Genomic DNA, 27,779 nt, shown 5'->3' on the forward strand with positions numbered 1-27,779 from the left:
CCAAACTTAAATTCCGTATTCTTACCACTAGTTTTATACTAGCCTACGTCGCTGATATCACCAGGAGAACGCAGTGTCATGGTCAGTCTATTATTGCCATTCTACCAGCTATAATAACCTCATGGAAAAGGTAGAGAGGTTACGAGGTAAGATGAAATGTAGCCTATATTGTTCAAACGTTTCAGCCAGAAATACCCTACAAAGAATCGGCTTTAATATCATCCCCGTTATAGTCAAACTTTGGGGGTGGGATGATGGCTAATGTGTCGTCTGTCGTGTGTGACATAACTGTATTTAGGTTGCTAATGCTAGTGATTTTCTTTATATTTTTTTTACGTTTATAGAGCAGGTTTTATTTGACTCGACTTTACTTCATTCGGCTATCTCCTTGCGAGTCGCAACTTTGTTTCAAGTATGTGGTCGTCGTGAATATCGTGGCTACGGTCAGTAGCTAAATGTGTGGTGCTTTAATGTTGTTTTGGTGATGAACACCGTGATACAAATAAAATCAAATCACATGTTATTTGTCACATGCGCCGAATACAACAGGTGTAGACCTTACCGTGAAATGCTTACTTACAGCCTGTAACCAACAATGCGGTTTTAAGAAAAAAAAGTAAAGAAAATATTTACTAAATAACGTTTTTTTAAAAAGAAAAAAAAGTAACACAATAACAATAACGAGGCTATATACAGGGGGTACCTGTACCGAGTCAATGTGCGGGGATACAGGTGACGCAAACCGCGAGGGACTCTACGATGAGAGAGCCTAGTGTAGCCTACCGATTCAAGGATTTTTCTAGTAAACCGAGGGAGGCATTTGTATGACGTTTATGCCATTTGTACGACTTTCTCTGTCCTCCTAGACAACTATTTAAAGTTAATTTACAAATGTGTTTTGTCAATAGGACATTTCTAAACTGTGATATCTGGTTGCCGTCAATGCCTGGCTTATGATGGGGACAGATGAGGCAGGTTCATGTTTTAGTGGCAGCGTGACAGTATTTTAAAAGTAGGCAAGTCATGCATTTTGAAACGGGGTAAATACTTGTATTTTTTATTTATATTATTTTATTTTGCACATTGTATTTGAATGAACATGCCAAGAGGTGAATTAACCTGTACTTCACCTGCGTGTAGCAGATGGCATAATCATCTACTTTCCTCTCCTTTTCCCCTTATATTCTGTGTCTGACAGGTAATCTGAGAGTGAAAGTATCAAATAGTCTTCAGAAGAATGTGTTTCCCAGCAGATGGCTGAGGATGATGAAGCAGATACAGAGGACAAACCAGCGGTGTCAGGGGCTGCAGGGACCTCTGTGATTGCTGACCCCACCTCATCCCTGACCTCCCCATGGCTACTCAGAGGACACCCCTGGTCCAACCCAGGCTGGTGAAAGACTTTAACCACTTCATTACCTGCTACCTGTGCAGAGGTTACCTGATCAAACCCACCACGGTCACTGAGTGCCTGCACACATGTAAGTCACACACACACACACACACACACACACACACACACACACACACACACACACACACACACACACACACACACACACACACACACACACACACCCCTGTACTTCTCCATCTGTCTTTCTCTGCTCTGTGTTTTCTGTGTACTGTTACATGTGTACTGTCTTCATTTGATCACTCTGTTGTCACAGAATTTGATCACTGCTGTGCAACAGGAAATGCTAACTTGTAGTGTATTGAAGGTTTAAAAAGACTTTTATCAACCCCTACAAAAATGTCCATTCATTATCATCCACTTAATAATTCACATGTCCTGTTGCTGCATTATTTTCCTGCTGTGAGAAACTGGTCAAATTAAAATATTGCATCTGCAAGTCTAACTTTCTATTACTTCCTTCCCCCTCAGTCCATCCTCTCCCAAAGACACTCTAAGCATCTTACATTATGTAATAGGATTTTTCTTGTTTTCCAGTTTGTAAGAGCTGCATCATCCAGCACTTTGAAGACAGTAACGACTGTCCCAAATGTGGCATTCAAGTCCATGAAACCAACCCTCTAGAGATGCTAAGGTACGACACATACAAACATAGTCCTCCACTAGCTCTGACCATCTCTGACAGACAACTAGCTAACAACAAACATTTGGCCTTCACTTTGCTTAGAATACTGCAAGTGCACTGTCAACACAAACCACAGCTTCCTCTTTATCTTTACCCTTGTGGCTTTTCTCATCTTCACTGATCCTCTCCTTCTTCTGAGGTTGGACAATACTCTTGAGGAAATCATTTTCAAGCTTGTGCCTGGATTACGAGAAAGTGAGTTCTCGTCAACTAGGAAAAACCTCAAGATATATTTCTTAATGATCTCCCAGTCAAAGTCAATCATTTCAATCACTCCTTGGGAGAGTCATTAGATGTAGTGGGACTGAAATGACCTTGTATTTCCTCTTTTCTTTATGACTGTGTGTGTGTTGACCAGAAGAGCAACAGCAGGAGATTGATTTCTGGAGGAAGAATAAGTCAAAAGAAAATTCACAAGGTATGGGATAAGTCTCAATTAACAAGGTCACTTTTAAAAATTGTATTGGGTCTTACTGTAAAATGTAATAAGTATGTTATTTTACATTAGTAGAGTAAATCATATATATACTCTGAACAAAAATATAAACATGCAACATTTTCAAATATTTTACTGAGTTACAGTTCATATAAGGACATCAGTCATTTGAAATAAATAAATTAGGCCCTAACCTATGGATTTCACATTACTGAGAATACAGATATGCATCTGTTGGACACAGATGCCTTAAAAAAATAAAAGGTAGGGGTGTGGATCAGAAAACCAAACAGTATCTGGTGTGACCACCATTTACTTCATGCAGCGCGACACATCTCCTTCGCATAGAGTTGATCAGGCTGTTGAATGTGGCTTGTGAAATGTTGTCCCACTCCTCTTCAATGGCTGTGCGAAGTTGCTGGATTTTGGCGGGAACTGGAACACGCTGTCGTACACGTCGATCCAGAGCATCCCAAACATGCTCAATGGGTGACATGTCTGATGAGTATGCAGGCCATGGAAGAACTGGGAAATGTTCAGCTTCCAGGAATTGTGTAAAGATCCTTGCGACATGGGGCCGTGCATTATCATGCTGAAACATGAGGTGATGGCGGCGGATGAATGGCACAACAATGGGCCTCAGGATCTCGTCACGGTATCTCTGCATTCAAATTGCCATCGATAAAATACAATTGTGTTTGTTGTCCATAGCTTATGCCTGCCCATACCGTAAACCCACCGCCACCATGGGACACTCTGTTCACAATGTTGACATCAGCAAACCGCTCGCCCACACGATGCCATACACGTGGTCTGCAGAAGTGAGGCCGGTTGGACGTACAGCCAAATTCTCTAAAACGACATTAGAGGCGGCTTATGGTAGAGAAATAAACATTCAATTATCTAGCAACAGCTCTGGTGAACATTCCTGCAGTCAGCATGCCAATTGTATGCTCCCTCAACTTGAGAAATCTGTGGCATTGTGTTGTGTGACAAAACTGCACATTTTAGAGTGGCCTTTTATTGTCCCCAGCACAAGGTACACCTGTGTAATGATCATGCTGTTTAATCAGCTTCTTGATATGCCACACCTGTCAGGTGGATGGATTATCTTGGCAAAGGAGAAATGCTCACTAACAGGGATGTAAACAAATTAGTGCAAACAATTTGAGATAAGCTTTTTGTGTGTATGGAACATTTCTGGAATCTTTTATTTCAGCTCATGAAACACTTTACATGTTGAGTTTATATTTTTGTTCAGTGTAATTATAATGTTTAATAATTTTGTGCAGACTTAGAAGTGACATCTCAATTTCAGTTGAGATTTGTTTTTCAATTTCAACTTATTTTAGAATACATAGTAAATCATGCAAGGGTGCCAAAGTAGTTCACCTCATCTGTATATGTAGAGTTCAAATCAAATCAAATTTTATTGGTCACATGCGCCGAATACAACAGGTGCAGACATTACAGTGAAATGCTTACTTACAGCCCTTAACCAACAGTGCATTTATTTTAACAAAAAAAGTGTTGAGAAAAAAAGAGCAGAAGTAAAATAAAATAACAGTAGGGAGGCTATATATACAGGGGGGTACCGGTGCAGAGTCAATGTGCGGGGGCACCGGCTAGTTGAGATAATTGAAGTAATATGTACATGTGGGTAGAGTTAAAGTGACTATGCATAAATAATTAACAGAGTAGCAGCAGCGTAAAAAGGATGGGGTGGGGGGGCAGTGCAAATAGTCCGGGTAGCCATGATTAGCTGTTCAGGAGTCTTATGGCTTGGGGGTAAAAGCTGTTGAGAAGTCTTTTAGACCTAGACTTGGCACTCCGGTACCGCTTGCCGTGCGGTAGCAGGGAGAACAGTCTATGACTAGGGTGGCTGGAGTCTTTGACAATTTTGAGGGCCTTCCTCTGGGTTTGGGTTATTCAATCATAAGAAGCTGTAATGTGGTGTATATTTCTGTTTAGTGTGTGTGTGTGTGTGTGTGTGTGTGTGTATACTGTATATAATTTACATACATATATATTACTTCTCTCTGCCCGGCTTGCTAGTATGATCTCCTATCCCACAGGAGACAGCCTTGGGTCTAAGAAGCTTGGGCTCAGTGATGAGGAGGATGGGGATGAAGATGACCAGGATTACCACAGGAGCGACCCCCAGATAGCCATCTGTCTGGACTGTCTCCACAACAATGGCCATGCTGCAGATGACACAGTGAAGGTGTGTGTGTGTGTGTGTGTGTGTGTGTGTGTGTGTGTGTGTGTGTGTTTGAATCATTTTCCTCTTCCCATGGCAGTGTTCCATGGGAGTGTTTCTTTCAATATGCTCAGGCCAGTTCTGGTATTCTGTACTCTGTGTTCTATCTGAATGTAACATGAACATACTCCTGTTATTTACCCCAGTGTTTAATGAAGAAGTTCATTCACTGCTCTAGTCGAGTCACGGTGGGAACCATCAAGAAGTTTCTCAGTCTAAAGTTAAAGCTTTCCAGCTCTTGTGAGGTAAGACCACTGCTACTGTTTTTATGTCATAATGTACAGTAACTTCACTTTATATTGATGATGGGTTTAGAAAAGGGACTAATGTAAATAACATGCCTTTGTGTTTTCTTGCGCGCGTGTGTGTGTGCGCGTTTGTTTGTTTTGTGTGTGTCCAGGGGCATCTAGCAATTCTGGCAAATGCCAGATGGGCTGGACCATTTTTTTGTTGGGCGGGCTGGTCAGAATTGACACAAACATATTATGGTGACACTGCCATGGGCAATTTCTCTCTTATACTAGTCTATAATGAGCCTTTGGCTGATCAGTGGGCAACGGCCGGCCCCCCCGGGTTTTCTGAGCTGAGGTCATGCAAACTCGCATTCAAAGTCAAACGCAGCATCAGCAAAGAGACCTGCCCTGACTCTGTCATCAGTTAGAAGTGCATTATCCTCATGATTCCTGTAATGAAAGTGTCTGCCCTGTGCCCTCGCTGGGGCCTGCTGCTGTGATGAGCAAGCCACTCTCCTCCCCCCCATGCACTTGAGAGAAAAATGCGTTGATCATTAAACTAAACAACCAAGATATTTGATATGGTTTTGACAGCGAAATGCACACCGGCCATTACAGGGGCATAGGCCTATAGGAGAAAGGGGAGGACCACCCTACATAATGAATTTCAGAAAAATACAACTAGTGAAACATTACAAAAGTTATCGTTCTTAGATAAAACTATACTAAATATATTAGGGATTGGCACGGTTATTCGAATATCCGAACGGACGTTAGTATTCGAATACTTGCAAGAATATTCATAAAGCTTTAAATAAATCATAGGCCTATTTTAACAATGAAAAGGCTTTGTCTAAATTAAGTAAAATTATCTATTTGACATTGCTACACGCAATGATATTCTATGACATTTTAAATTCTTAATTCAATAAAACAACAAACTTTTGAATGTAGTTTTTATGATGTGCGCCCCATAAAAAGACATACCGTAGTAGTCTACACGGGTTTCACACGTTTGTTGTTACTGTCATGGCACTGTCTACAGTCAGTGGCTCCATGTGTAGCCAGCAACATGGGAGATCTCTAATCAATGCAAAATTGAATTAAAATTAGGGAATGAAGTTAGCTAAATGAGGAGGAGTAGGCTACGACGACGAGCAACCATCAGGCTGTTTAATCTGAATGGAGTTGTTGTAGACAAGGACGGGAAGCGTGGCAAAATAGCTTAATTAGCCTAGCTAGCTGGCTAAGCTAGCTGGCTATCTTAGCTAGCTTCTTTACAGCGATTTGATGCAGTCGAGACGGGTACTACCAGATGGGATGATAACCTAAAGAATCTACAAGTTTGTCTAACTAGCGCGACTAGTCTGTATGGATACTCTCTCACTCCCTTCCATGTCAAACTCACCGGCCTCTACCCATCGCACTGCTGCAAGCAAGCGGCACCCAAGTCTTCAGGCTGCGCAGCAAGCCAGTTACCAAGTTTAAACACGTTTATTTTTTTAACTTGTATTTCGACTATCCGGATATCCGAAAAAATTTCATGATATTATTCGAATAGTGAAATTATTTAAAAAGCCCATCCCTAAAATATATTCATGTCACCAAATAACTGATTTAAAATAATAGATTAAAACACACTGTTTTGCAATGAAGGTCTACAGTAGCCTCAACAGCACTCTGTAGGGTAGCACCATGTTGTAGTCGGAGGACAGCTATTTTCCGTCCTCTGGGTACATTGACTTCAAAACAAAACCTAGGAGGCTCGCTCAGTTGATAGAGCATGGCTTTTGCAATGCCAGGGTTGTGGGTTCGATTCCCACAGGGGGTATGAAAAAATAAAAAAATAATGTATGCACTAACTAACTGTAAGTCGCTCTGGATAAGAGCGTCTGCTAAATGACCAAAATAATAATAATTGTTCTTAACTGACTTGCCTAGTTAAATAAAGGTACATTAAAAATAAATAAGCTACAGCTTGCGCTGCAGTGCATAAAATGTGGTGAGTAGTTGATTCAAAGAGAGAGAAAGACAATAGTTGAACAGTTTTTAACAAATTAATTTCTTAAATTAAGGAGAAGCAGCAGAGAGCTATATTTCATTGTATTTTTCCCCCCACTTTTGCTTAATTAGCTAGCTAATGTAGTTAATTTAGCCTACCCAACAACCTGACTCAAACAGATAGGAATTATATTTATGTTAGCTAGCTGGCTAAATTTATTGCCACCTGGGCCCGCCGGTGTAACTGCTAAACTGCTTGCTTTACACTACTGCGTGATTGTACACATGGATTGGATTGTGGGTTTACTAACATGTTAGTTCTAGTAGCTATTTTGACTATGTAGTTAGCTAATATGGTGACAACGATGTAGGCTGTGTGTAGCGGTTATTGTATGAATGTTATAGCTTGGAGAGATTTTTTTTGCCTGGTCACAGACCGCTTGTGGACTTCAGTTCACAACACAACAGCTAAGGGAAAATGTGAGAGGAGGAGCGCACGTAGCAGTACCAGTCAAAAGTTTGGACACGCCTACTCATTCCAGGGTTTTTCTTTATTTTTACTATTTTCTACATTGTAGAATATTAATGAAGACATCAAAACTATGAAATAACACATATGGAATCATGTAGTAACCAAAAAAGTGTCAAACAAATCAACATATATTTGAGATTTTTCAAAGTAGCCACCCTTTGCCTTGATGACAACTTTGCACACTTTTTTGGTTACTACATGATTCCATGTGTGTTATTTCATAGTTTTGATGTCTTCACTATTATTTTACAATGTAGAAAATAGTAAAAATAAAAATCCTTGGATGAGTAGGTGTGTCCAAACTTTTGACTGGTACTGTAGATGTGATGATGCTGTTAGCCTACCGCCATTGGTCTATAGGTGTCATGGTAGTAGCCTACCACCACTGGTCTATAGGTGTCATGGTAGTAGCCTACCACCACTGGTCTATAGGTGTCATGGTAGTAGCCTACCACCACTGGTCTATAGGTGTCATGGTAGTAGCCTACCACCACTGGTCTATAGGTGTCATGGTAGTAGCCTACCACCACTGGTCTATAGGTGTCATGGTAGTAGCCTACCACCACTGGTCTATAGGTGTCATGGTAGTAGCCTACCACCACTGGTCTATAGGTGTCATGGTAGTAGCCTACCACCACTGGTCTATAGGTGTCATGGTAGTAGCCTACCACCACTGGTCTATAGGTGTCATGGTAGTAGCCTACCACCACTGGTCTATAGGTGTCATGGTAGTAGCCTACCACCACTGGTCTATAGGTGTCATGGTAGTAGCCTACCACCACTGGTCTATAGGTGTCATGGTAGTAGCCTACCACCACTGGTCTATAGGTGTCATGGTAGTAGCCTACCACCACTGGTCTATAGGTGTCATGGTAGTAGCCTACCACCACTGGTCTATAGGTGTCATGGTAGTAGCCTACCACCACTGGTCTATAGGTGTCATGGTAGTAGCCTACCACCACTGGTCTATAGGTGTCATGGTAGTAGCCTACCACCACTGGTCTATAGGTGTCATGGTAGTAGCCTACCACCACTGGTCTATAGGTGTCATGGTAGTAGCCTACCACCACTGGTCTATAGGTGTCATGGTAGTAGCCTACCACCACTGGTCTATAGGTGTCATGGTAGTAGCCTACCACCACTGGTCTATAGGTGTCATGGTAGTAGCCTACCACCACTGGTCTATAGGTGTCATGGTAGTAGCCTACCACCACTGGTCTATAGGTGTCATGGTAGTAGCCTACCACCACTGGTCTATAGGTGTCATGGTAGTAGCCTACCACCACTGGTCTATAGGTGTCATGGTAGTAGCCTACCACCACTGGTCTATAGGTGTCATGGTAGTAGCCTACCACCACTGGTCTATAGGTGTCATGGTAGTAGCCTACCACCACTGGTCTATAGGTGTCATGGTAGTAGCCTACAATTGCAAAGCTTTTTTAGGACTACATTTACTGTTGGATGAATACATGGCTACTAGCAGTGGGTAACCTATTTAGAGTTAGCAGTCTAGTTAATATGTTTTGAGTTTCCACTTCCTCAGGTGCTGAACCCCTAATTAATTAGTCTGTGATATTAGTTAGTGCACATCAATATTTATGTAATTCATCTCGATTGAACCCAAAAAATATAATCTGGAATTTCTGGAGTCCTATTTTGACAGTAAAATATAGCAACAATAGTCTAATTGTCAGCCCAAAATTCATGACAATCACTGGATTAGGTTGCACATCAAAATATATTGAGTCATGCATTCCTGCTTAGATGAAACAACTTATTTCTTGAATACCTCATTAGTCTATGTATTATACTTCTTAATAAAACACAATGAATGACTATAAGATGATTGGTCATGATTTGGATCTAACCATATCATGGGCTGGTGCCCCCAACTGTAAAAGTCAGTGACAGCAGGGGAAATGTTAGCCCTGTGATAGTAATGAACACTAGTAGGTGTTGATTCAGGGGAACACATATGACAGGCACTAATTCTCAATACAGCCTTAGTCGTTAGCTTGGCTTTTAGAACGTACAGTGCATTCAGAAAGGATTCATACCCCTTTCCTTTTTACACATGTTGTTACGTTACAGCCTTACTCTAAAATTGATTCTACATCAATCTACACACAATACCCCATAATGACAAAGCGAAAACAGGTTTTTATAAATTTTAGCAAATTTATAACAAATAAAAAACTTGAATACCTTATTTACGTAAGTATTCAGACCCTTTGATATGAGACTCGAAATTAAGCTCAGGTGCATCCTGTTTCCATTGATCATCTTTGAGATGTTTCTACAATTTGATTGGAGTCCACCAGTGGTAAATTCTATTGATTGGACATGATTTGGAAAGGCACACACCTGTCTATATAAGGTCCCACAGTTGACAGTGCACGTCAGAGCAAAAACCAAGCCATGAGGTCGAAGGAATTGTCCGTAGAGCTCCGAGACAGGATTGTGTCGAGGCACAGATCTGGGGAAGGGTATCAACAACAAAAAATCTGCAGCATTGAAGGTCCCCGAGAACACAGTGACCTCAATCATTCTTAAATGGAAGAAGTTTGGAACCACCAAGACTCTTCCTAGAGCTGGCCGCCCGGCCAAACTGAGCATTCGGGGGAGAAGGGCCTTGGTCAGGGAGGTGACCAAGAAGCAGATGGTCACTCTGACAGAGTTCCAGAGTTCCTCTGTGGAGATGAAGAAACCTTCCAGAAGGACAACCATCTCTGCAGCACTCCACCAATCAGGCCTTTATGGTAGAGTGGCCAGACGGAAGCCACTCCTCAGTAAAAGGCACATGACAGCCCACTTGGAGTTTGCCAAAAGGCACCTAAAGGACTCTCAGACCATGAGAAATAAGATTATCTGCTCTGATGAAACCAAGATTGAATTATTTGGCCTAATGCCAAGCGTCACATCTGGAGGAAACCTGGCACCACCCCTACGGTGAAGCATGGTGGTGGCAGCATCATGCTGTGGGGATGTTTTTCAGCGGCAGGGACTGGGAGACTAGTCAGGATCGAGGGAAAGATGAACAGAGTAAAGTACAGAGAAATCCTTAATGAAAACCTGCTCCAGAGCGCTCATGACCTCAGACTGGGGCGAAGGTTCACCTTCCAACGACCCTAAGCACACAGCCAAGACAACGCAGGAGTGGCTTCGGGACAAGTCTCAATGTCATAGAGTGGCCCAATCAGAGCCCTGACTTGAACCCGATCTAACATCTCTGGAGAGACCTGAAAATAGCTGTGCAGCGACGCTCCCCATCCAACCTGACAGAGCTTGAGAGGATGGGAGAAACTCCCCAAATACAGGTGTGCCAAGCTTGTAGCGTTGTACCCAAGAAGACTCGAGGCTGTAATCGCTGCCAAAGGTGCTTCAGCAAACTACTGAGTAAAGAACCTGAATAGTTATGTAAATGTGATATTTTATTTATTTGTATTTTTAATACATTTGCAAAAATGTCTAAAGACCAGTTTTTGCTTTGTCATTATGGGGTATTGTGTGTAGACTGATGAGGAAAAAACACAATTTAGTCCATTTTAGAATAAGGCTGTAACGTAACAAAATGTGGAAAAAGTAAAGGGGTCTGAATACTTTCCGAATGCACTGTATATGACATAAGCAGACAGAGAACAAGAAGAAGCACAGTGACAGCAGAGAAGATGCTGAGACAGATGGACAGCACAACATGGAGGCAAACAAAATGGAGGCACAGTTATAGTGGTGAGTTGTATCTCCAGACAGAGGAACAGTTATAGTGGTGAGTTGTATGTCCAGACAGAGGAACAGTTATATTGGTGAGTTGTATCTCCAGACAGAGGAACAGTTATAGTGGTGAGTTGTATGTCCAGACAGAGGAACAGTTATAGTGGTGAGTTGTATGTCCAGACAGAGGAACAGTTATAGTGGTGAGTTGTATGTCCAGACAGAGGAACAGTTATAGTGGTGAGCTGTATGTCCAGACAGAGGAACAGTTATAGTGGTGAGTTGAATCTACATATTGTATTGGTTTTAAACATGAGCTGGTTAAAAAGAGGAGGAGGACCATGTCTCGCCAGTCACTGTTACAGAAATGGTTGAGAAACGCTGTACTGTACTGCAATTGTTATGTGTCAGTACTACTGCCTGTGTCTAAGTAGGGTGTGTAGTGTCAGGGTTTATGTTTGGGGATGGGCCGTGTGTATTAATGGTGGCGCGCTGGTGGGGTGGGGGCGTGTGGATAAAATGCCAGAGCCGAATTCTTGTCCCAGTCCGCCCCGGTGTGTCCTCTCTCCCCAGCTGGATGTGCTGTGTAATGGAGAGATCATGGGGAAGGACCACACTCTGGAGTTCATCTACATGACCCGCTGGAGGCTGCACAGTGACAATGTAAGTCTATTATGCCATTCCTGCTTCTGTCCTTTCCTCCACACTCCCTGTCTCATCCAGTTCTTTGGTAACCTCTGTACTTCTCAATGCCCTGTTATTGATCATGTTCTTTCTGGCATGCCCTGACATCATCCATACCCACCCAAATGCCCAATACACCATGTCCATGTAAAGTATGACATCATAGAGTCCATCTACAGTATGACATCATGGGATTGTGTTATGTCATTTGCTGCCCCATCCCTGCCCTCCTACCAGCTGTCTTTACCATCCCTGCCCTCCGACCAGCTGTCTTTACCATCCCTGCCCTCCGACCAGCTGTCTTTACCATCCCTGCCCTCCGACCAGCTGTCTTTACCATCCCTGCCCTCCGACCAGCTGTCTTTACCATCCCTGCCCTCCGACCAGCTGTCTTTACCATCCCTGCCCTCCGACCAGCTGTCTTTACCATCCCTGCCCTCCGACCAGCTGTCTTTACCATCCCTGCCCTCCGACCAGCTGTCTTTAGTTCGTCCATCTTGTTAGCCAACTGGTCAGGCATTAGACCTACTGAAGCCTTGTCATGTTGCCGTATCCTGAACAACTTGCACATGTTAAACAGAGAGCCAAGTAGATGGAAAAAAACACTGAAAGTTGAATGATGTTGTGCTCATTAGCCTATGAGAAATCTGGACATGGGGGACACTGGGGAGACTGGACATGGGGGGAACTGGACATGGGGGAGACTGGACATGGGGGACACGGGGGAGACTGGACATGGGGGGAACTGGACATGGGGGACACGGGGGAGACTGGACATGGGGGGAACTGGACATGGGGGAGACTGGACATGGGGGACACGGGGAGACTGGACATGGGGGAACTGGACATGGGGGACACGGGGGAGACTGGACATGGGGGAACTGGACATGGGGGGAGACTGGACATGGGGGACACGGGGGAGACTGGACATGGGGGACATGGGGGAGACTGGACATGGGGGACACGGGGGAGACTGGACATGGGGGACACGGGGGAGACTGGACATGGGGGACACGGGGGAACTGGACATGGGGGACACTGGGGAGACTGGACATGGGGGACACGGGGGAGACTGGACATGGGGGACACGGGGGAGACTGGACATGGGGGGAACTGGACATGGGGGAGACTGGACATGGGGGACACGGGGGAGACTGGACATGGGGGACATGGGGGAGACTGGACATGGGGGACACGGGGGAGACTGGACATGGGGGACATGGGGGAGACTGGACATGGGGGACACGGGGGAGACTGGACATGGGGGAACTGGACATGGGGGAGACTGGACATGGGGGACACGGGGGAGACTGGACATGGGGGACATGGGGGGAGACTGGACATGGGGGACACGGGGGAGACTGGACATGGGGGACATGGGGGAGACTGGACATGGGGGACACGGGGGAACTGGACATGGGGGAGACTGGACATGGGGGACACGGGGAGACTGGACATGGGGGACACGGGGGAGACTGGACATGGGGGACACGGGGGAGACTGGACATGGGGGACACGGGGAGACTGGACATGGGGGACACGGGGGAGACTGGACATGGGGGACACGGGGGAGACTGGACATGGGGGACACGGGGGGAACTGGACATGGGGGAGACTGGACATGGGGGACACGGGGGAGACTGGACATGGGGGACACGGGGGAACTGGACATGGGGGAACTGGACACGGGGGAGACTGGACATGGGGGACACGGGGAGACTGGACATGGGGGGAACTGGACATGGGGGACACGGGGGAGACTAGACATGGGGGAGAACTGGACATGGGGGACACGGGGGAGACTGGACATGGGGGGAACTGGACATGGGGACACAGGGGAGACTGGACATGGGGGACACGGGGGAGACTGGACATGGGGGGAACTGGACATGGGGACACAGGGGAGACTGGACATGGGGGGAACTGGACATGGGGACACGGGGGGGAACTGGACATGGGGGGGAACTGGACATGGGGGGAACTGGACATGGGGGGAACTGGACATGGGGGAGACTGGACATGGGGGAACTGGACATGGGGGACACGGAGGGGAGAACTGGACATGGGGGACACTGAGGCGGGGGAACTGGCCATGGGGGACACAGAGGGGGGGGGGAACTGGCCATGGGGGACACGGAGGGGGGTGACTGGCCATGGGGGACACGGAGGGGAGGGGGGACTGGCCATGGGGGAACTGGCCATGTCCTCAGAGCATCTTAATGACAGTCCCAGCTAGTTTACAGAGAGGGGGTACGTGTCCTCACATGCCATATGTATTGATTTCCTAGTCTGCGTTGAGCTTTACTTTTAATTACATGTTAATTACAAATTAATAAAAAATGCTTCTCTTTCCTTCTGTTCACTGTACCATTTCAGCTAATTATACAACTTCTCAGTGCCTTGATGGCTGTTGGCTACCATATAAACACTGTTACAAATATATCCAGATAGTGTTTTATAGATGATTATCCAGCAAACCCCTAAAAATCATAAGTTGCAGTAAAGTATGGACTGACTGCAGATAGTTCAGAGAGAAATCATGAAAGCATTAACTCAGTGCCGTGCATCTGAATGTCCAATACTGCCTTCTGTCTTATTTCAACTGTCAGCCATAGGGATCTATCTGGGATGGTTCACAGGAAAGTGTGTTCTCCTTAAAACACCATCCAGGAAAACTTTGTCTTGAAGTCTGTTGAAAGGGGCAATTCTGTCTCTAGGCATCCATTCCTGTGAAATATGGTCCATTTGAGATGGAATTGCAAAGCTCATTAGTTAAATACGCTCTGCTTGTCAGAACGTGCCAGCATCTACTCTGTTATTTACTTTGCAAGTTGTCTTTTGAATAAACTTGAAGGTAACTGAGAATAAATAACACTAATGTCTCTTTCTACACTCTCCTCAGAGATATCCCATGGTCCTGGAGTACAGGCCACGAATAGATTTTGGCTGAACGAAGCCCTTGAGAAGCCTTCATAGACAAACAAAGCAATGACTGGATGTATATGCAGCCGAGGCCAGGGACTCAGTCCTTCCAAATCTTTCTGAACTTCTCAACATTTGACCATTTATTTGTCCTTTCTCCATCTGTTTCATTTTGTTGTGACCTTTGTTGTTGAACATTATGTGAACTTTGTTGTTGAACATTTTGTGACCTTTGTTGTTGAACATTATGTGACCTTTGTTGTTGAACATTTTGTGTACTTTGTTGTTGAACATTCTGTGCTTGTGGCCAAAGTGATTTTCAAGACAAGTAACTATAGACAAGCTTAGCTGAAACATAGAAGGATGAATATATCATGTTGTATTTATTAGCCAGGTACTCAGGTAGCCTGGTAGCTCAGCCAAGGACAAGGATAAGCCTGCATCTGCATGATAAAGTTAGTGTGGACAGAAAATGTAATGAAAAGGGAGGAATTGAGCAACTCCCAAGGGCTTCCACCCAAAGCCTGACTGTTTCCAACAAGAAAAGTAAAACATGTTTATCTCTTTAGAAATGCACATAACATATCCACAGATTTGCCCACCATCAATCAATTAGGGCAATTTGCCTGTGACAGAGCACCTTAATGTTGTCAACAAGTTTCAAAGAGTCTAAACCGAAGCCCATTCATCTTCGTTCTGTCCCATGCTCAGTTAATAACCAGTCTGACAAGCTGCTGAAATCTACAAACACTCTCTGGCAGAGGCTGGGAAATCTGCGGGATGGGGAGAGAAACGTTAAGCCTCTTTCTCTCTCACACACACCCTGGCACCTGCCAATCTCAGACCTGCATTAATAGCTTTTTTGGCACCGTTCTGAGTGAGCAGGTATCACATTTTAGTTTTTCAGTTTGATCTTAGTATGTTTAGACTAGAGATACTATCTTACATGTTTTTAAAGGGAAACCAATGGTGTGTACCTTTTCATATTGTTACTAGACCTTTGAGATATAAATGTGTTTTATGAAATAGATGACATAACAACATGATAGTAAGAGATGTGAATTATGGATCTTGGATATCTTTGATCACAGAACAGCTTTGGGCACTGTAAGAACTGGTTGGCATAAAGCTTATTTTATTAGCGTTGAGGTGTAGTGTACTGAAGCTGTCTCTCTTTCACAGTGATTCAGTATAGAGAGTATATGGTATCTGCTTCCTTACCTCATGTTTAGCCTTATAATCTATGTTGATATGATTTATATGTGAAGAACATTGAGGTGAAGCCAAGCTGTCCATCTGCTGAAAAATAGGATCTATTTTGATTTATTTTTTAAAGACAAAAAAAGGAAACGTACATATTCTTATGGTTAATATTTTATGCTGCTTAGAATATAATATATTTTTTTTATGTACTGCCTGAGAATCATTCTTGAGATAGAGCTGTGAAGAAATATTGTTCATATCTGTACTTGATTTATAATTATTATTCATTAATAAATTAAATGTTTTTATTCTACCCACTCTCTATTGACTTAAAGCAACAATCTGTAACTTTTTGGACAACCTGACAAAATGTTTACATTTACATCATTTAGCAGACGCTCTTATCCAGAGCGACTTACACATTTGTTAATTCAACTTGTGATAGCCAGTGGGACAACCACTTTTTTTTCCTTTTTTTTTTATGGGGGGTGGGGGAAGAAGGATTACTTTTATACTATTCCAGGTATTCCTTAAGGAGGTAGGGTTTCAAGTGTCTCCGGAAGGTGGTCAGTGACTCCGCTGTCCTGGCATCGTGGGGGAGCTTGTTCCACCATTGGGGTGCCAGAGCAGCGAATAGCTTTGACTGGGCTGAGCAGGAACTGTGCTTCCGTAGAAGTAGGGGAGCTAGCAGGCCAGAGGTGGATGAACGTAGTGCCCTCGTTTGGGTGTAGGGTCTGATCAGAGCCTGAAGGTAAGGAGGTGCCGTTCCCCTCACAGCTCTGTAGGCAAGCACCATGGTCTTGTAGTAGATGCGAGCCTCAACTGGAAGCCAGTGGAGTGTGTGGAGGAGCGGGGTGACGAGAGAACTTGGGAAGGTTGAACACCAGACGGGCTGCAGCGTTCTGGATAAGTTGAAGGGGTTTAATGGCACAGGCAGGGAGCCCAGCCAACAGCGAGTTGCAGTAATCCAGACGGGAGATGACAAGTGCCTGGATTAGGACCTGTGCCGCTTTCTGTGTAAGGTAGGGTCATACTCTGCAAATGTTGTAGAGCATGAACCCGCAGGATCGGGTCACCGCTTTGATGTTAGCGGAGAACGACAGGGTATTGTCCAGGGTCACGCCAAGGTTCTTTGCACTCTGGGAGGAGGACACAATGGAGTTGTCAGCCGTGATGGCGAGATCATGGAGCGGGCAGTCCTTCCCCGGGAGGAAGAGCAGCTCCGTCTTGCCGAGGTTCAGCTTGAGGTGGTGATCCGACATCCACACTGATATGTCTGCCAGACATGCAGAGATGTGATTCACCACCTGGTTATCAGAAGGGGGAAAGGAGAAAATTAATTGTGTGTCGTCTGCGTAGCAATGATAGGAGAGACCATGTGAGGATATGACAGTGCCAAGTGACTTGGTGTATAGAGTGAATAGGAGAGGGCCTAGAACTGAGCCCTGGGGGACACCAGTGGTGAGAGCACGTGGTGCGGAGACAGATTCTCGCCACGCCACCTGGTAGGAGCAACCTGTCAGGTAGGACGCAATCCAAGAGTGAGCAGCGCCGGAGATGCCCAACTCGGAGAGGGTGGAGAGGAGGATCTGATGGTTCACAGTATCAAAGGCAGCGGATAGGTCTAGAAGGATAAGAACAGAGGAGAGTGAGTTAGCTTTAGCAGTGCGGAGAGCCTCCGTGACACAGAAAAGAGCAGTCTCAGTTGAATGACCAGTCTTGAAACCTGACTGGTTTGGATCAAGAAGTTAATTCTGAGACAGATAGCAGGAGAGTTGGCTAGAGACGGCACGCTCAAGAGTTTTGGAGAGAAAATAAAGAAGGGATACTGGTCTGTAGTTGTTGACATCGGAGGGATCGAGTGTAGGTTTTTTGAGGAGGGGTGCAACTCTCGCTCTCTTGAAGACGGAAGGGACATGGCCAGCGGTCAAGGATGAGTTGATGAGCGAGGTGAGGTAAGGGAGAAGGTCTCCGGAAATGGTCTGGAGAAGAGAGGAGGGGATAGGGTCAAGCGGGCAGGTTGTTGGGGCGGCCGGCCGTCACAACTCGCAAGATTTCATCTGGAGAGAGAGGGAGAAAGAAGTCAAAGCATAGGGTAGGGCAGTGTGAGCAGGACCAGCGGTGTCATTTGACTTAATAAATGAGGATTGGATGTCGTCAACCTTCTTTTCAAAATGGTTGACGAAGTCGTCCACAGAGAGGGATGAGGGAGGGGGAGGAGGAGGGGGATTCAGCAGGGAGGAGAAGGTGGCAAAGAGCTTCCTAGGGTTAGAGGCAGAGGCTTGACATTTAGAGTGGTAGAAAGAAGCTTTAGCAGCGGAAATAGAGGAAGAGAATGTAGAGAGGAGGGAGTGAAAAGATGACAGGTCCGCAGGGAGTCTAGTTTTCCTCCATTTCCGCTCGGCTGCCCGGAGCCCTCTTCTGTGAGCTCGCAATGAGTCGTCAAGCCACGGAGTAGGAGGGGAGGACTGAGCCGGCCGGGAGGATAGGGGACATAGAGAGTCAAAAGATGCAGAAAGGGAGGAGAGGAGGGTTGAGGTGGCAGAATCAGGAGATCGGAGGGAGAAGGATTTAGCAGAGGGAAGAGATGATAGGATGGAAGAGGAGAGAGTAGCGGGAGAGAGAGAGCGAAGGTTGTGACGGCACATTACCATCGGAGTAGGGGCAGAGTGAGTAGTGTTGGAGGAGAGCGAGAGAGAAAAGGATACAAAGTAGTGGTGGGGAGTTGCAGTGAGATTAGTAGAACAGCATCTAGTAAAGATGAGGTCAAGCGTATTGCCTGCCTTGTGAGTAGGGGGGGGACGGTGAGAGGGTGAGGTCAACAGAGGAAAGGAGTGGAAAGAAGGAGGCAGAGAGAAATGAGTCGAAGGCAGACGTAGGGAGAAATGTGAGTTATAGATCTGTCATAGATCTGTCATTCTCATTGAAAGCAAGTCTAATAAGCGGTAGATATGCTTTAGGTGCGCTATTTCTATGCTTCCCATTCCTACATTTCGTTTTTGTGTCTTTTACTTTCGGTTTTGTACACCAGCTGAAAATACAATATTTCTGGTTATGGAAAATATATTTCACAGCGGTTTAGATGGTACAATTACTGCTTGTTTTGAGACAAACTGAAATTAGGCAAACTATTAGAATTTAGCAAACAGGAAATGGTGTAGGGATTTCTGTAAAGTGCACCTTTTAATTGGCAGTTTTTCTGGTCTGCTTGGATTGGCAGTTTTTCTGGTCTGCTTGGGCATTGTTGTCAGGATAAAGTCAGGAGTCAGGATAAAGGGCTAATGCTTTCACCAATACTCATGTTTATGTCCTTGTTGAATTAGCAACTTTTTATATCTATCTAGTATTCTGTTTCCTCCTTTGAACTCCATGAAAGTATGTTTTATAGGTTCATTACAAAGTGCTCCTGCCCAAACTAGTGAACCCCTTCCTGGTCGGTCCAGTTGTAAAGATTACGATTTACCTGGTTTGTTTGTCTGGCTGGACAGGCGGGAGGATAGTGTTTCTAGATCAGGGATGGGCCACTCCAGACCTCGGGGGCCGGAGTGATGTCACACTTTCCCCATCCTTAGCAAACACAGCTGATTAAACTAATTGCGTTCTAAACTGAAGATCATGATTAGTTGATTATTGGAGTCCGGTGTGATAGTTTGGGCTGGGGCAAAAGACTGACAGTTAGGCACCTAATCCATGATTTCCTCTGGATGTTGTTGCTGACAGTATTACACTCTGGTTGTTAGACTTGTGACACTTAGGAGAGTGTCACTGCATTCTGAGATGAGTTTGAGAAAGATTTATTTATTGGCAATATTAATTGGAATCCAAGTAGTAGTCTCTCTTGACAGCTGTGTAGTGTTCGGTTGGATTCATATCTGACGACATTTCTCTCTCTGTCTTTTCAGCTGTCCCTGTCGTCCTTCCTGCTCATCGGGGAGCTTTAAGGTCAGATAATACTGTATACATTTATCTAGACAAGAGTTCCCTACAGGCTTCATACTGTACATTCACTCGCTCATACCAGCAGGCATTTGTGTCTGGAGGATATAGGGAACATTATATTTGCACCATTGAGTCTGTAAGATGTCTCAAGTTTCCTAAAACCCCTCTATACAATCTCTTGTGTAACTTTGTTTGTGACCATGATATATGAATAATTAAGATCTCAGGGTGTATGTGTATGTATGTGTGTGTATATGTGTATGTATGTGTGTATATGTATATACAGTGAGGGAAAAAAGTATTTGATCCCCTGCTGATTTTGTACGTTTGCCCACTGACAAAGAAATGATCAGTCTATAATTGTTATGGTAGGTTTATTTGAATAGTGAGAGACAGAATAACAACAACAAAAATCCAGAAAAACGCATGTCAAAAATGTTATCAATTGATTTGCATTTTAATGAGGGAAATAAGTATTTGACCCCCTCTCAATCAGAAAGATTTCTGGCTCCCAGGTGTCTTTTATACAGGTAACGAGCTGAGATTAGGAGCACACTCTTAAAGGGAGTGGACGATGGACAGGGCCATGTACCGTCAAATCTTGGGTGAGAACCTCCTTCCCTCAGCCAGGGCATTGAAAATGGGTCGTGGATGGGTGTTCTCCCGAGTGGCGCAGTGGTCTAAGGCACTGCATCGCAGTGCTAGCTGTGCCACTAGAGATCCTGGTTCGAATCCAGGCTCTGTCGTAGCCGGCCGTGACCGGGAGACCCATGGGGCGGCGCACAATTGGTCCAGGGTAGGGGAGGGAATGGCCGGCAAGGATGTAGCTCAGTTGGTAGAGCATGGTGTTTGCAACGCCAGGGTTGTGGGTTCGATTCCTACAGGGGGCCAGTATGAAAAAATAAAAAATAATGTATGCACTCACTAACTGTAAGTCGCTCTGGATAAGAGCGTCTGCTAAATGACTAAAATGTAAATGTAATGTAATGTTACCTGTATAAAAGACACCTGTCCACAGAAGCAATCAATCAATCAATCAGATTCCAAACTCTCCACCATGGCCAAGACCAAAGAGCTCTCCAAGGATGTCAGGGACAAGATTGTAGACCTACACAAGGCTGGAATGGGCTACAAGACCATCGCCAAGCAGCTTGGTGAGAAGGTGACAACAGTTGGTGCGATTATTCCCAAATGGAAGAAACACAAAATAACTGTCAATATCCCTCGGCCTGGGGCTCCATGCAAGATCTCACCTCGTGGAGTTGCAATGATCATGAGAACAGTGAGGAATCAGCCCAGAACTACACAGGAGGATCTTGTCAATAATCTCAAGGCAGCTGGGACCATAGTCACCAAGAAAACAATTGGTAACACACTACGCCGTGAAGGACTGAAATCCTGCAGCGTCCGCAAGGTCCCCATGCTCAAGAAAGCACATATACATGCCCGTCTGAAGTTTGCCAATGAACATCTGAATGATTCAGAGGACCTTAATCCCATAGAAAATCTGTGGAGGGAGCTGAAGGTTCGAGTTGCCAAACGTCAGCCTCGAAACCTTAATGACTTGGAGAAGATCTGCAAAGAGGAGTGGGATAAAATCCCTCCTGAGATGTGTGCAAACCTGGTGGCCAACTACAAGAAACGTCTGACCTCTGTGATTGCCAACAAGGGTTTTGCCACCAAGTACTAAGTCATGTTTTGCAATATACATGGGTCAAATACTTATTTCCCTCATTAAAATGCAAATCAATTTATAACATTTTTGACGTGAGTTTTTCTGGATTTTTTTGTTGTTATTCTGTTTCTCACTGTTCAAATAAACCTACCATTAAAATTATAGACTGATAATTTCTTTGTCAGTGGGCAAACGTACAAAATCAGGGTATCAAATACTTTTTTCCCTCACTGTATGTATGTATATATGTATATATATATATGTGTGTGTGTATATATGTATATATATATATATATATATATATATATATATATATATATACAGTGGGGAAAACAAGTATTTGATACACTGCTGATTTTGCAGGTTTTCCTACTTACAAAGCATGTAGAGCTCTGTAATTTTTATCATAGGTACACTTCAACTGTGAGAGACGGAATCTAAAACAAAAATCCAGAAAATCACATTGTATGATTTTTAAGTAATTAATTTGCATTTTATTGCATGACATAAGTATTTGATACATCAGAAAAGCAGGGTCTTCCAGCATGACAACGACCCGAAACACACAGCCAGGGCAACTAAGGAGTGGCTCTGTAAGAAGGATCTCAAGGTCCTGGAGTGGCCTAGCCAGTCTCCAGACCTGAACCCAATAGAAAATATTTGGAGGGAGCTGAAAGTCCGTATTGCCCAGTGACAGCCCCGAAACCTAAAGGATCTGGAGAAGGTCTGTATGGAGGAGTGGGCCAAAATCCCTGCTGCAGTGTGTGCAAACCTGGTCAAGACCTACAGGAAACGTATGATCTCTGTAATTGCAAACAAAGGTTTCTGTACCAAATATTAAGTTCTGCTTTTCTGATGTATCAAATACTTATGTCATGCAATAAAATGCAAATTAATTACTTAAAAATCATACAATGTGATTTTCTGGATTTTTGTTTTAGATTCCGTCTCTCACAGTTGAAGTGTACCTATGATAAAAAATTACAGACCTCTACATGCTTTGTAAGTAGGAAAACCTGCAAAATCGGCAGTGTATCAAATACTTGTTCTCCCCACTGTATATATGTGTGTATATATATATATATATATATGTGTGTATATATGTATATATATGTGTATATATGTATGTATATATGTATATATGCATATATATTTGCGAGGGGAAAAAACATGGGGGATAGGAAGTGATGCAGACAATTACATTGATGGAAGTTACAATGTTTCTGCAATATTAAAGCTGATCTACCTAAGAAATGAAAAAATACAAATAAAAAAAAATAAAAAAGATCTCAGGGTTCTGTGACATCTGGATTTAACTGACAACCTGACAACAGTTGAGTTCATCATCTGGATGAAAAATAGGGTGATACCATGAAGTCCAGTGCTTCAAGGCATCTCTGATATTTTTATACTGTATGCATCAGACTGACTGGCTCCTATATTTCTGAGTTGGTACATTTTAGGGAACATGTTTCGTGGGGCTTATTTACTGAGTAAACATTGACGGTGCAATGATATCCCTTCTGTATCACCATGTTCTGTCATAAACACACATGTTCTGGAAAGAAGAAGAATTGTCATAAAATGAAACGAGAACTCTCCATTATAACAGTGGGCTGTTGTCCTTCTCCATTTTTGTTTGCGCGGAGATGTTAATATTGATCATGTAAAGTAAACATTAAGGAAAATTATTATATGTAAGATCAATACATTCACACTGTTTTTGATCAATTGCTATATTGTGTGATAACAGATGAGAGAAGAAACTTGCAGCTATTTTGGTGGGTCAACACAGAATTCAAGAATAAGTAAATATCAGAATGAGTCGTTGAATACGCATGTCAAGAAGAACTGTTGGAGTAGCACAGAGGGGCTAATTAGTAGCCATCACTTTAAGGGTGCATAGTTATTTTTTGACTGATATGGAGGGTTGGGCAGGGCTGGATGTCTAGTTGGGATCCTGGCTGGTCAACAATGTCTAGTTGGGTTGCCTTGTTGGGATCCTGGCTGGTCAATGATGTCTAGTTGTGATCCTGGCTAGTCAACAATGTCTAGTTGGGATGCCTTGTTGTGATCCTGGCTGGTCAGCGATGTCTAGTTATGATCCTGGCTGGTCAACGATGTCTAGCTGTGATCCTGGCTAGTCAACGATGTCTAGTTGTGATGTCTAGTTGTGATCCTGGCTGGTCAACAATGTCTAGTTGTGATCCTGGCTGGTCAACAATGTCTAGTTGGGATCCTGGCTGGTCAACAATTTCTAGCTGTGATCCTGGCTGGTCAACGATGTCTAGTTGTGGTCCTGGCTGGTCAATGATGTCTAGTTGGGATCCTGGCTGGTCAACTGTCTTGAGTGGATTGCTCTACGTTGCACCATCCTTCCCTGCTACGGTTGCGTGATTGTTTTGTCAGACCAATTGTACGATGTGTATCTAGACATAATCTATCAGCCTAAACAGAGATAACACACACCTACATTTCTATCTCACATTAAGAAGGATGTGAAATTATATGTATTAAAGGTTCAGCCACTTCTATCTGTGGTGGAACATTGCTAATCTTGGCTTCATCCAATGGATCATAACTACCAATGACATGTTGTCATTCTACCCTTATGCTACCCATCTATCAACACAGTTACCATCTCATGTTAAATGACCTATGATCTCAATCTGCCTGTAATCATAAGGTCACATGTTCGGCTACCGTCCTGGCACGTCATCATCAGCCAAAAGTTATTAGTACCTTATTAGGAGTCCACCGTGGTACAGTCCTCACAGCAACTCTAAGCCCACCGTGGTACAGTCCTCACAGCAACTCTAAGCCCACCGTGGTACAGTCCTCACAGCAACTCTAAGCCCACCGTGGTACAGTCCTCAGAACAACTCTAAGCCCACCGTGGTACAGTCCTCACAGCAACTCTAAGCCCACCGTGGTACAGTCCTCAGAACAACTCTAAGCCCACTGTGGTACAGTCCTCAGAACAACTCTAAGCCCACCGTGGTACAGTCCTCACAGCAACTCTAAGCCCACCGTGGTACAGTCCTCACAGCAACTCTAAGCCCACCGTGGTACAGTCCTCAGAACAACTCTAAACCCACAATGGTACAGTCCTCACAGCAACTCTGAATATAGAACTAATAACAGCACTGACTGTCACTCACACTTTTGATTGCTGACCTCGCCTGAGGATGACATCACCCTGTGGAGCAAGTACTCCATATATCTGCCTTAGGTGATTTCATCACGTTGTACAGTACGATATAGGTCACATTTCAAGAGGATAGTTAGACCCTATCACTCACCAGCCCACAGGCAGTTATGACACATGACTCAGTGCCTATTGTGTGACATTGATGACATATGCCATCTGATATAGGAAAACAGCTGAAAGTCTCCACTTACAAGGATGTACTATCGCTTCTGAGTCCGTCTGGGAACGTCTCCAATGCCTTCATAAGTCAAGCCACCCGTAGGTAGACCGACACTGTGACAGAAAGGCCTTCTCTCTGAGGCAGACTAGATGAGTGTACTGTAGTGGCACAAATCTAATCCTAAAGTCTCTTTCTCTGTCTCATTGTTTCATCCTCCGCAGCTTCAAGACACCTGATTAAGCAGAGCTCCACACACAGGTGTGTGTGTGTGCCTCTGTGTGCGTGTTTAGACACGAGAGACATACAGGTGTGTCTCTGAAACAGAACGGTGACATAGGATATCCGAGGTACAACATGACGACGTAGTAACAGGAGAGGTAGTTTGTGTGTGTTTGTATTTTATGCTGAGTGTGAGAAAAGATGAATGTGTGTTTATGTATGTCTGAATGGAGTGTGTGGTTTAAGAGAGCAGGTACATGGACACTGTACGGAAATGTCAGTCTATATGGCTGGGAGGAGGGGCTAGTTCAGACATGTCAGTCTATATGGCTGGGAGGAGGGGCTAGTTCAGACATGTCAGTCTATATGCTGGGAGGAGGGGCTAGTTCAGACATGTCAGTCTATATGCTGGGAGGAGGGGCTAGTTCAGACATGTCAGTCTATATGCTGGGAGGAGGGGCTAGTTCAGACATGTCAGTCTATATGCTGGGAGGAGGGGCTAGTTCAGACATGTCAGTCTATATGGCTGGGAGGAGGGGCTAGTTCAGAAGGCCTCTTTACGAGTATGTATATCTTTCCCTCAGACAACTGACCGATGATGCCTGATGCCTGACGCCTGACGCATGACGCCTGACAGATGACGCCTGACAGATGACGCCTGACAGATGACGCCTGACAGCTGACGCCTGACAGATGACGCCTGACAGCTGACGCCTGACAGATGACGCCTGACAGATGACGCCTGACAGCTGACGCCTGACAGATGACGCCTGACAGCTGACGCCTGACAGATGACGCCTGACAGATGACGCCTGACAGCTGACGCCTGACATAAACATTTTTGGGTTGATGTGGAGGGGTGGGACTAGGAGGCTGTTTTATAGACCAAAATAGATTCTGTTTCAAATAGGTTTTTTTGTAGAGCAGAGGAGGTCCTTCCCACCCACCCTGATTCCTCCCACACAGCCCCCGTTCCCTCACATCCAACCCTCCGACTCCCTCCCACCCAGCCCCCATTCCCTCCTATCCAACCCCCCGACTCCCTCCCACCCAGCCCCCATTCCCTCCCTTCCAACCCTCCAACTCCCTCCCACCCAGCCCCCATTCCCTCCTATCCAACCCCCGACTCCCTCCCACCCAGCCCCCATTCCCTCCTATCCAACCCCCCGACTCCCTCCCACCCAGCCCCCATTCCCTCCTATCCAACCCCCCGACTCCCTCCCACACAGCCCCCGTTCCCTCACATCCAACCCTCCGACTCCCTCCCACCCAGCCCCCATTCCCTCCTATCCAACCCCCCGACTCCCTCCCACCCAGCCCCCATTCCCTCCCTTCCAACCCTCCAATTCCCTCCCACCCAGCCCCCATTCCCTCCTATCCAACCCCCGACTCCCTCCCACCCAGCCCCCATTCCCTCCTATCCAACCCTCCGACTCCCTCCCACCCAGCCCCCATTCCCTCCTATCCAACCCCCCGACTCCCTCCCATCCAGCCCCCATTCCCTCCTATCCAACCCCCCGACTCCCTCCCATCCAGCCCCCATTCCCTCCTATCCAACCCCCCGACTCCCTCCCATCCAGCCCCCATTCCCTCCTATCCAACCCCCCGACTCCCTCCCACCCAGCCCCCAGTTATCATCATTCAAGACACTGTTTGCTAATTTATGACAATGACAGCAAGAGCACAAACAGAACTGGGACCAGGCTATCTAGGCCATTTGAGTATATGTGAAATTGGGCATTTAATAATGACATCTATCAGTTTAAAAATAAGGCAGTATAATGTTTAACAGTTCACTGGTAATGTTTAATATATTAGCAAGTTTAGCAGTGACTGACTCGAAATCACACTCATTATGAATCAGACATGAGAACACAAACATATGCAAAGAAAATGACAATTCCATAAGTATTTTTATTTCTTTCGACGTCGATGGGGGGTGCACTGTTCCAGGACGTACTATAATACCAGGTCGATGCGTTGAGTGGACGGAGCAATGCCCTATTCCATCTCCCTATTACAAAAATCTATTTCATATATGAGCCCCAGACGTATCAGATATTAAACTGATAAGAACAGATTTTAGTTTTTTTCATTTGGAAATGATTTTGTCACAGGATTTCTTAAAATAGCTCATACTTTTACATAATCATTTGTACACTTTAAAATGGCATAAAAAATAGCATTGAATATTTACAAAAATGTGTTATTAAAACAATAAAACAACCTAAGAAATAAGTACTTAAAAAAATATCAAATCCGTAAAAGCCATTTAAAATGTGCACATATGATTAAAACATGAGTATACATTTTTAAGACATGTAAACAAGTCAATTTGTTAGAAAAGCTGTCTTCTGTCCTTTGTGCAGGAACGGGGTGAGTCCTTATCAAACTCGCCTCCCCCTTCTCTTCCGAATCAACTCCGTCCCCATCCTTCGGGTCCAGAGGAAATCCCTCCCCTAGGCGCCTCACCCTAGGCGCCGCAGCGCTGTAA

The 27,779-nt window shown here is 44.7% G+C and overlaps 1 protein-coding gene and 1 pseudogene across 7 annotated transcripts; one reads left to right on the forward strand and one right to left on the reverse strand.

Moving 5' to 3' along the window:
* Positions 1-16,403, forward strand: LOC121578242 (polycomb group RING finger protein 5-B). 7 transcript variants are annotated; one of them, XM_041892490.2, is made up of 9 exons: positions 9-146; positions 1,199-1,481; positions 1,952-2,048; positions 2,239-2,294; positions 2,458-2,517; positions 4,611-4,759; positions 4,942-5,040; positions 11,846-11,935; positions 14,859-16,403. In XM_041892490.2, the coding sequence occupies exons 2-9, from the start codon at positions 1,355-1,357 to the stop codon at positions 14,904-14,906; spliced, it is 726 nt and encodes a 241-aa protein (XP_041748424.1). In that variant the 5' UTR covers positions 9-146; positions 1,199-1,354; the 3' UTR covers positions 14,907-16,403. The 7 variants fall into 7 exon arrangements, with proteins under 7 accessions (XP_041748390.1, XP_041748415.1, XP_041748406.1 ...); XM_041892499.2 differs by having other exon boundaries at positions 2,461-2,517; XM_041892456.2 differs by lacking the exons at positions 11,846-11,935; positions 14,859-16,403 and adding an exon at positions 5,196-6,684 and having other exon boundaries at positions 1-146.
* Positions 16,404-27,219: 10,816 nt separating this feature from the next.
* LOC121585205 lies at positions 27,220-27,392 on the reverse strand (annotated as a pseudogene).
* Between the last annotated feature and the right edge of the window lie 387 nt (positions 27,393-27,779).

This window comes from Coregonus clupeaformis, chromosome 1 (genome assembly GCF_020615455.1).
Source record: "Coregonus clupeaformis isolate EN_2021a chromosome 1, ASM2061545v1, whole genome shotgun sequence".
Taxonomy (NCBI): domain Eukaryota; kingdom Metazoa; phylum Chordata; class Actinopteri; order Salmoniformes; family Salmonidae; genus Coregonus; species Coregonus clupeaformis.

Bases quoted from the DNA above. Each gene is read 5' to 3' on its own strand.
- LOC121578242 (XM_041892456.2), top strand. From the start codon at position 1,355: ATGGCTACTCAGAGGACACCCCTGGTCCAACCCAGGCTGGTGAAAGAC. The intron at 2,049-2,238 runs GTACGACACATA...CCTTCTTCTGAG, and splicing joins AACCCTCTAGAGATGCTAAG to GTTGGACAATACTCTTGAGG. The intron at 2,518-4,610 runs GTATGGGATAAG...CCTATCCCACAG, and splicing joins GTCAAAAGAAAATTCACAAG to GAGACAGCCTTGGGTCTAAG.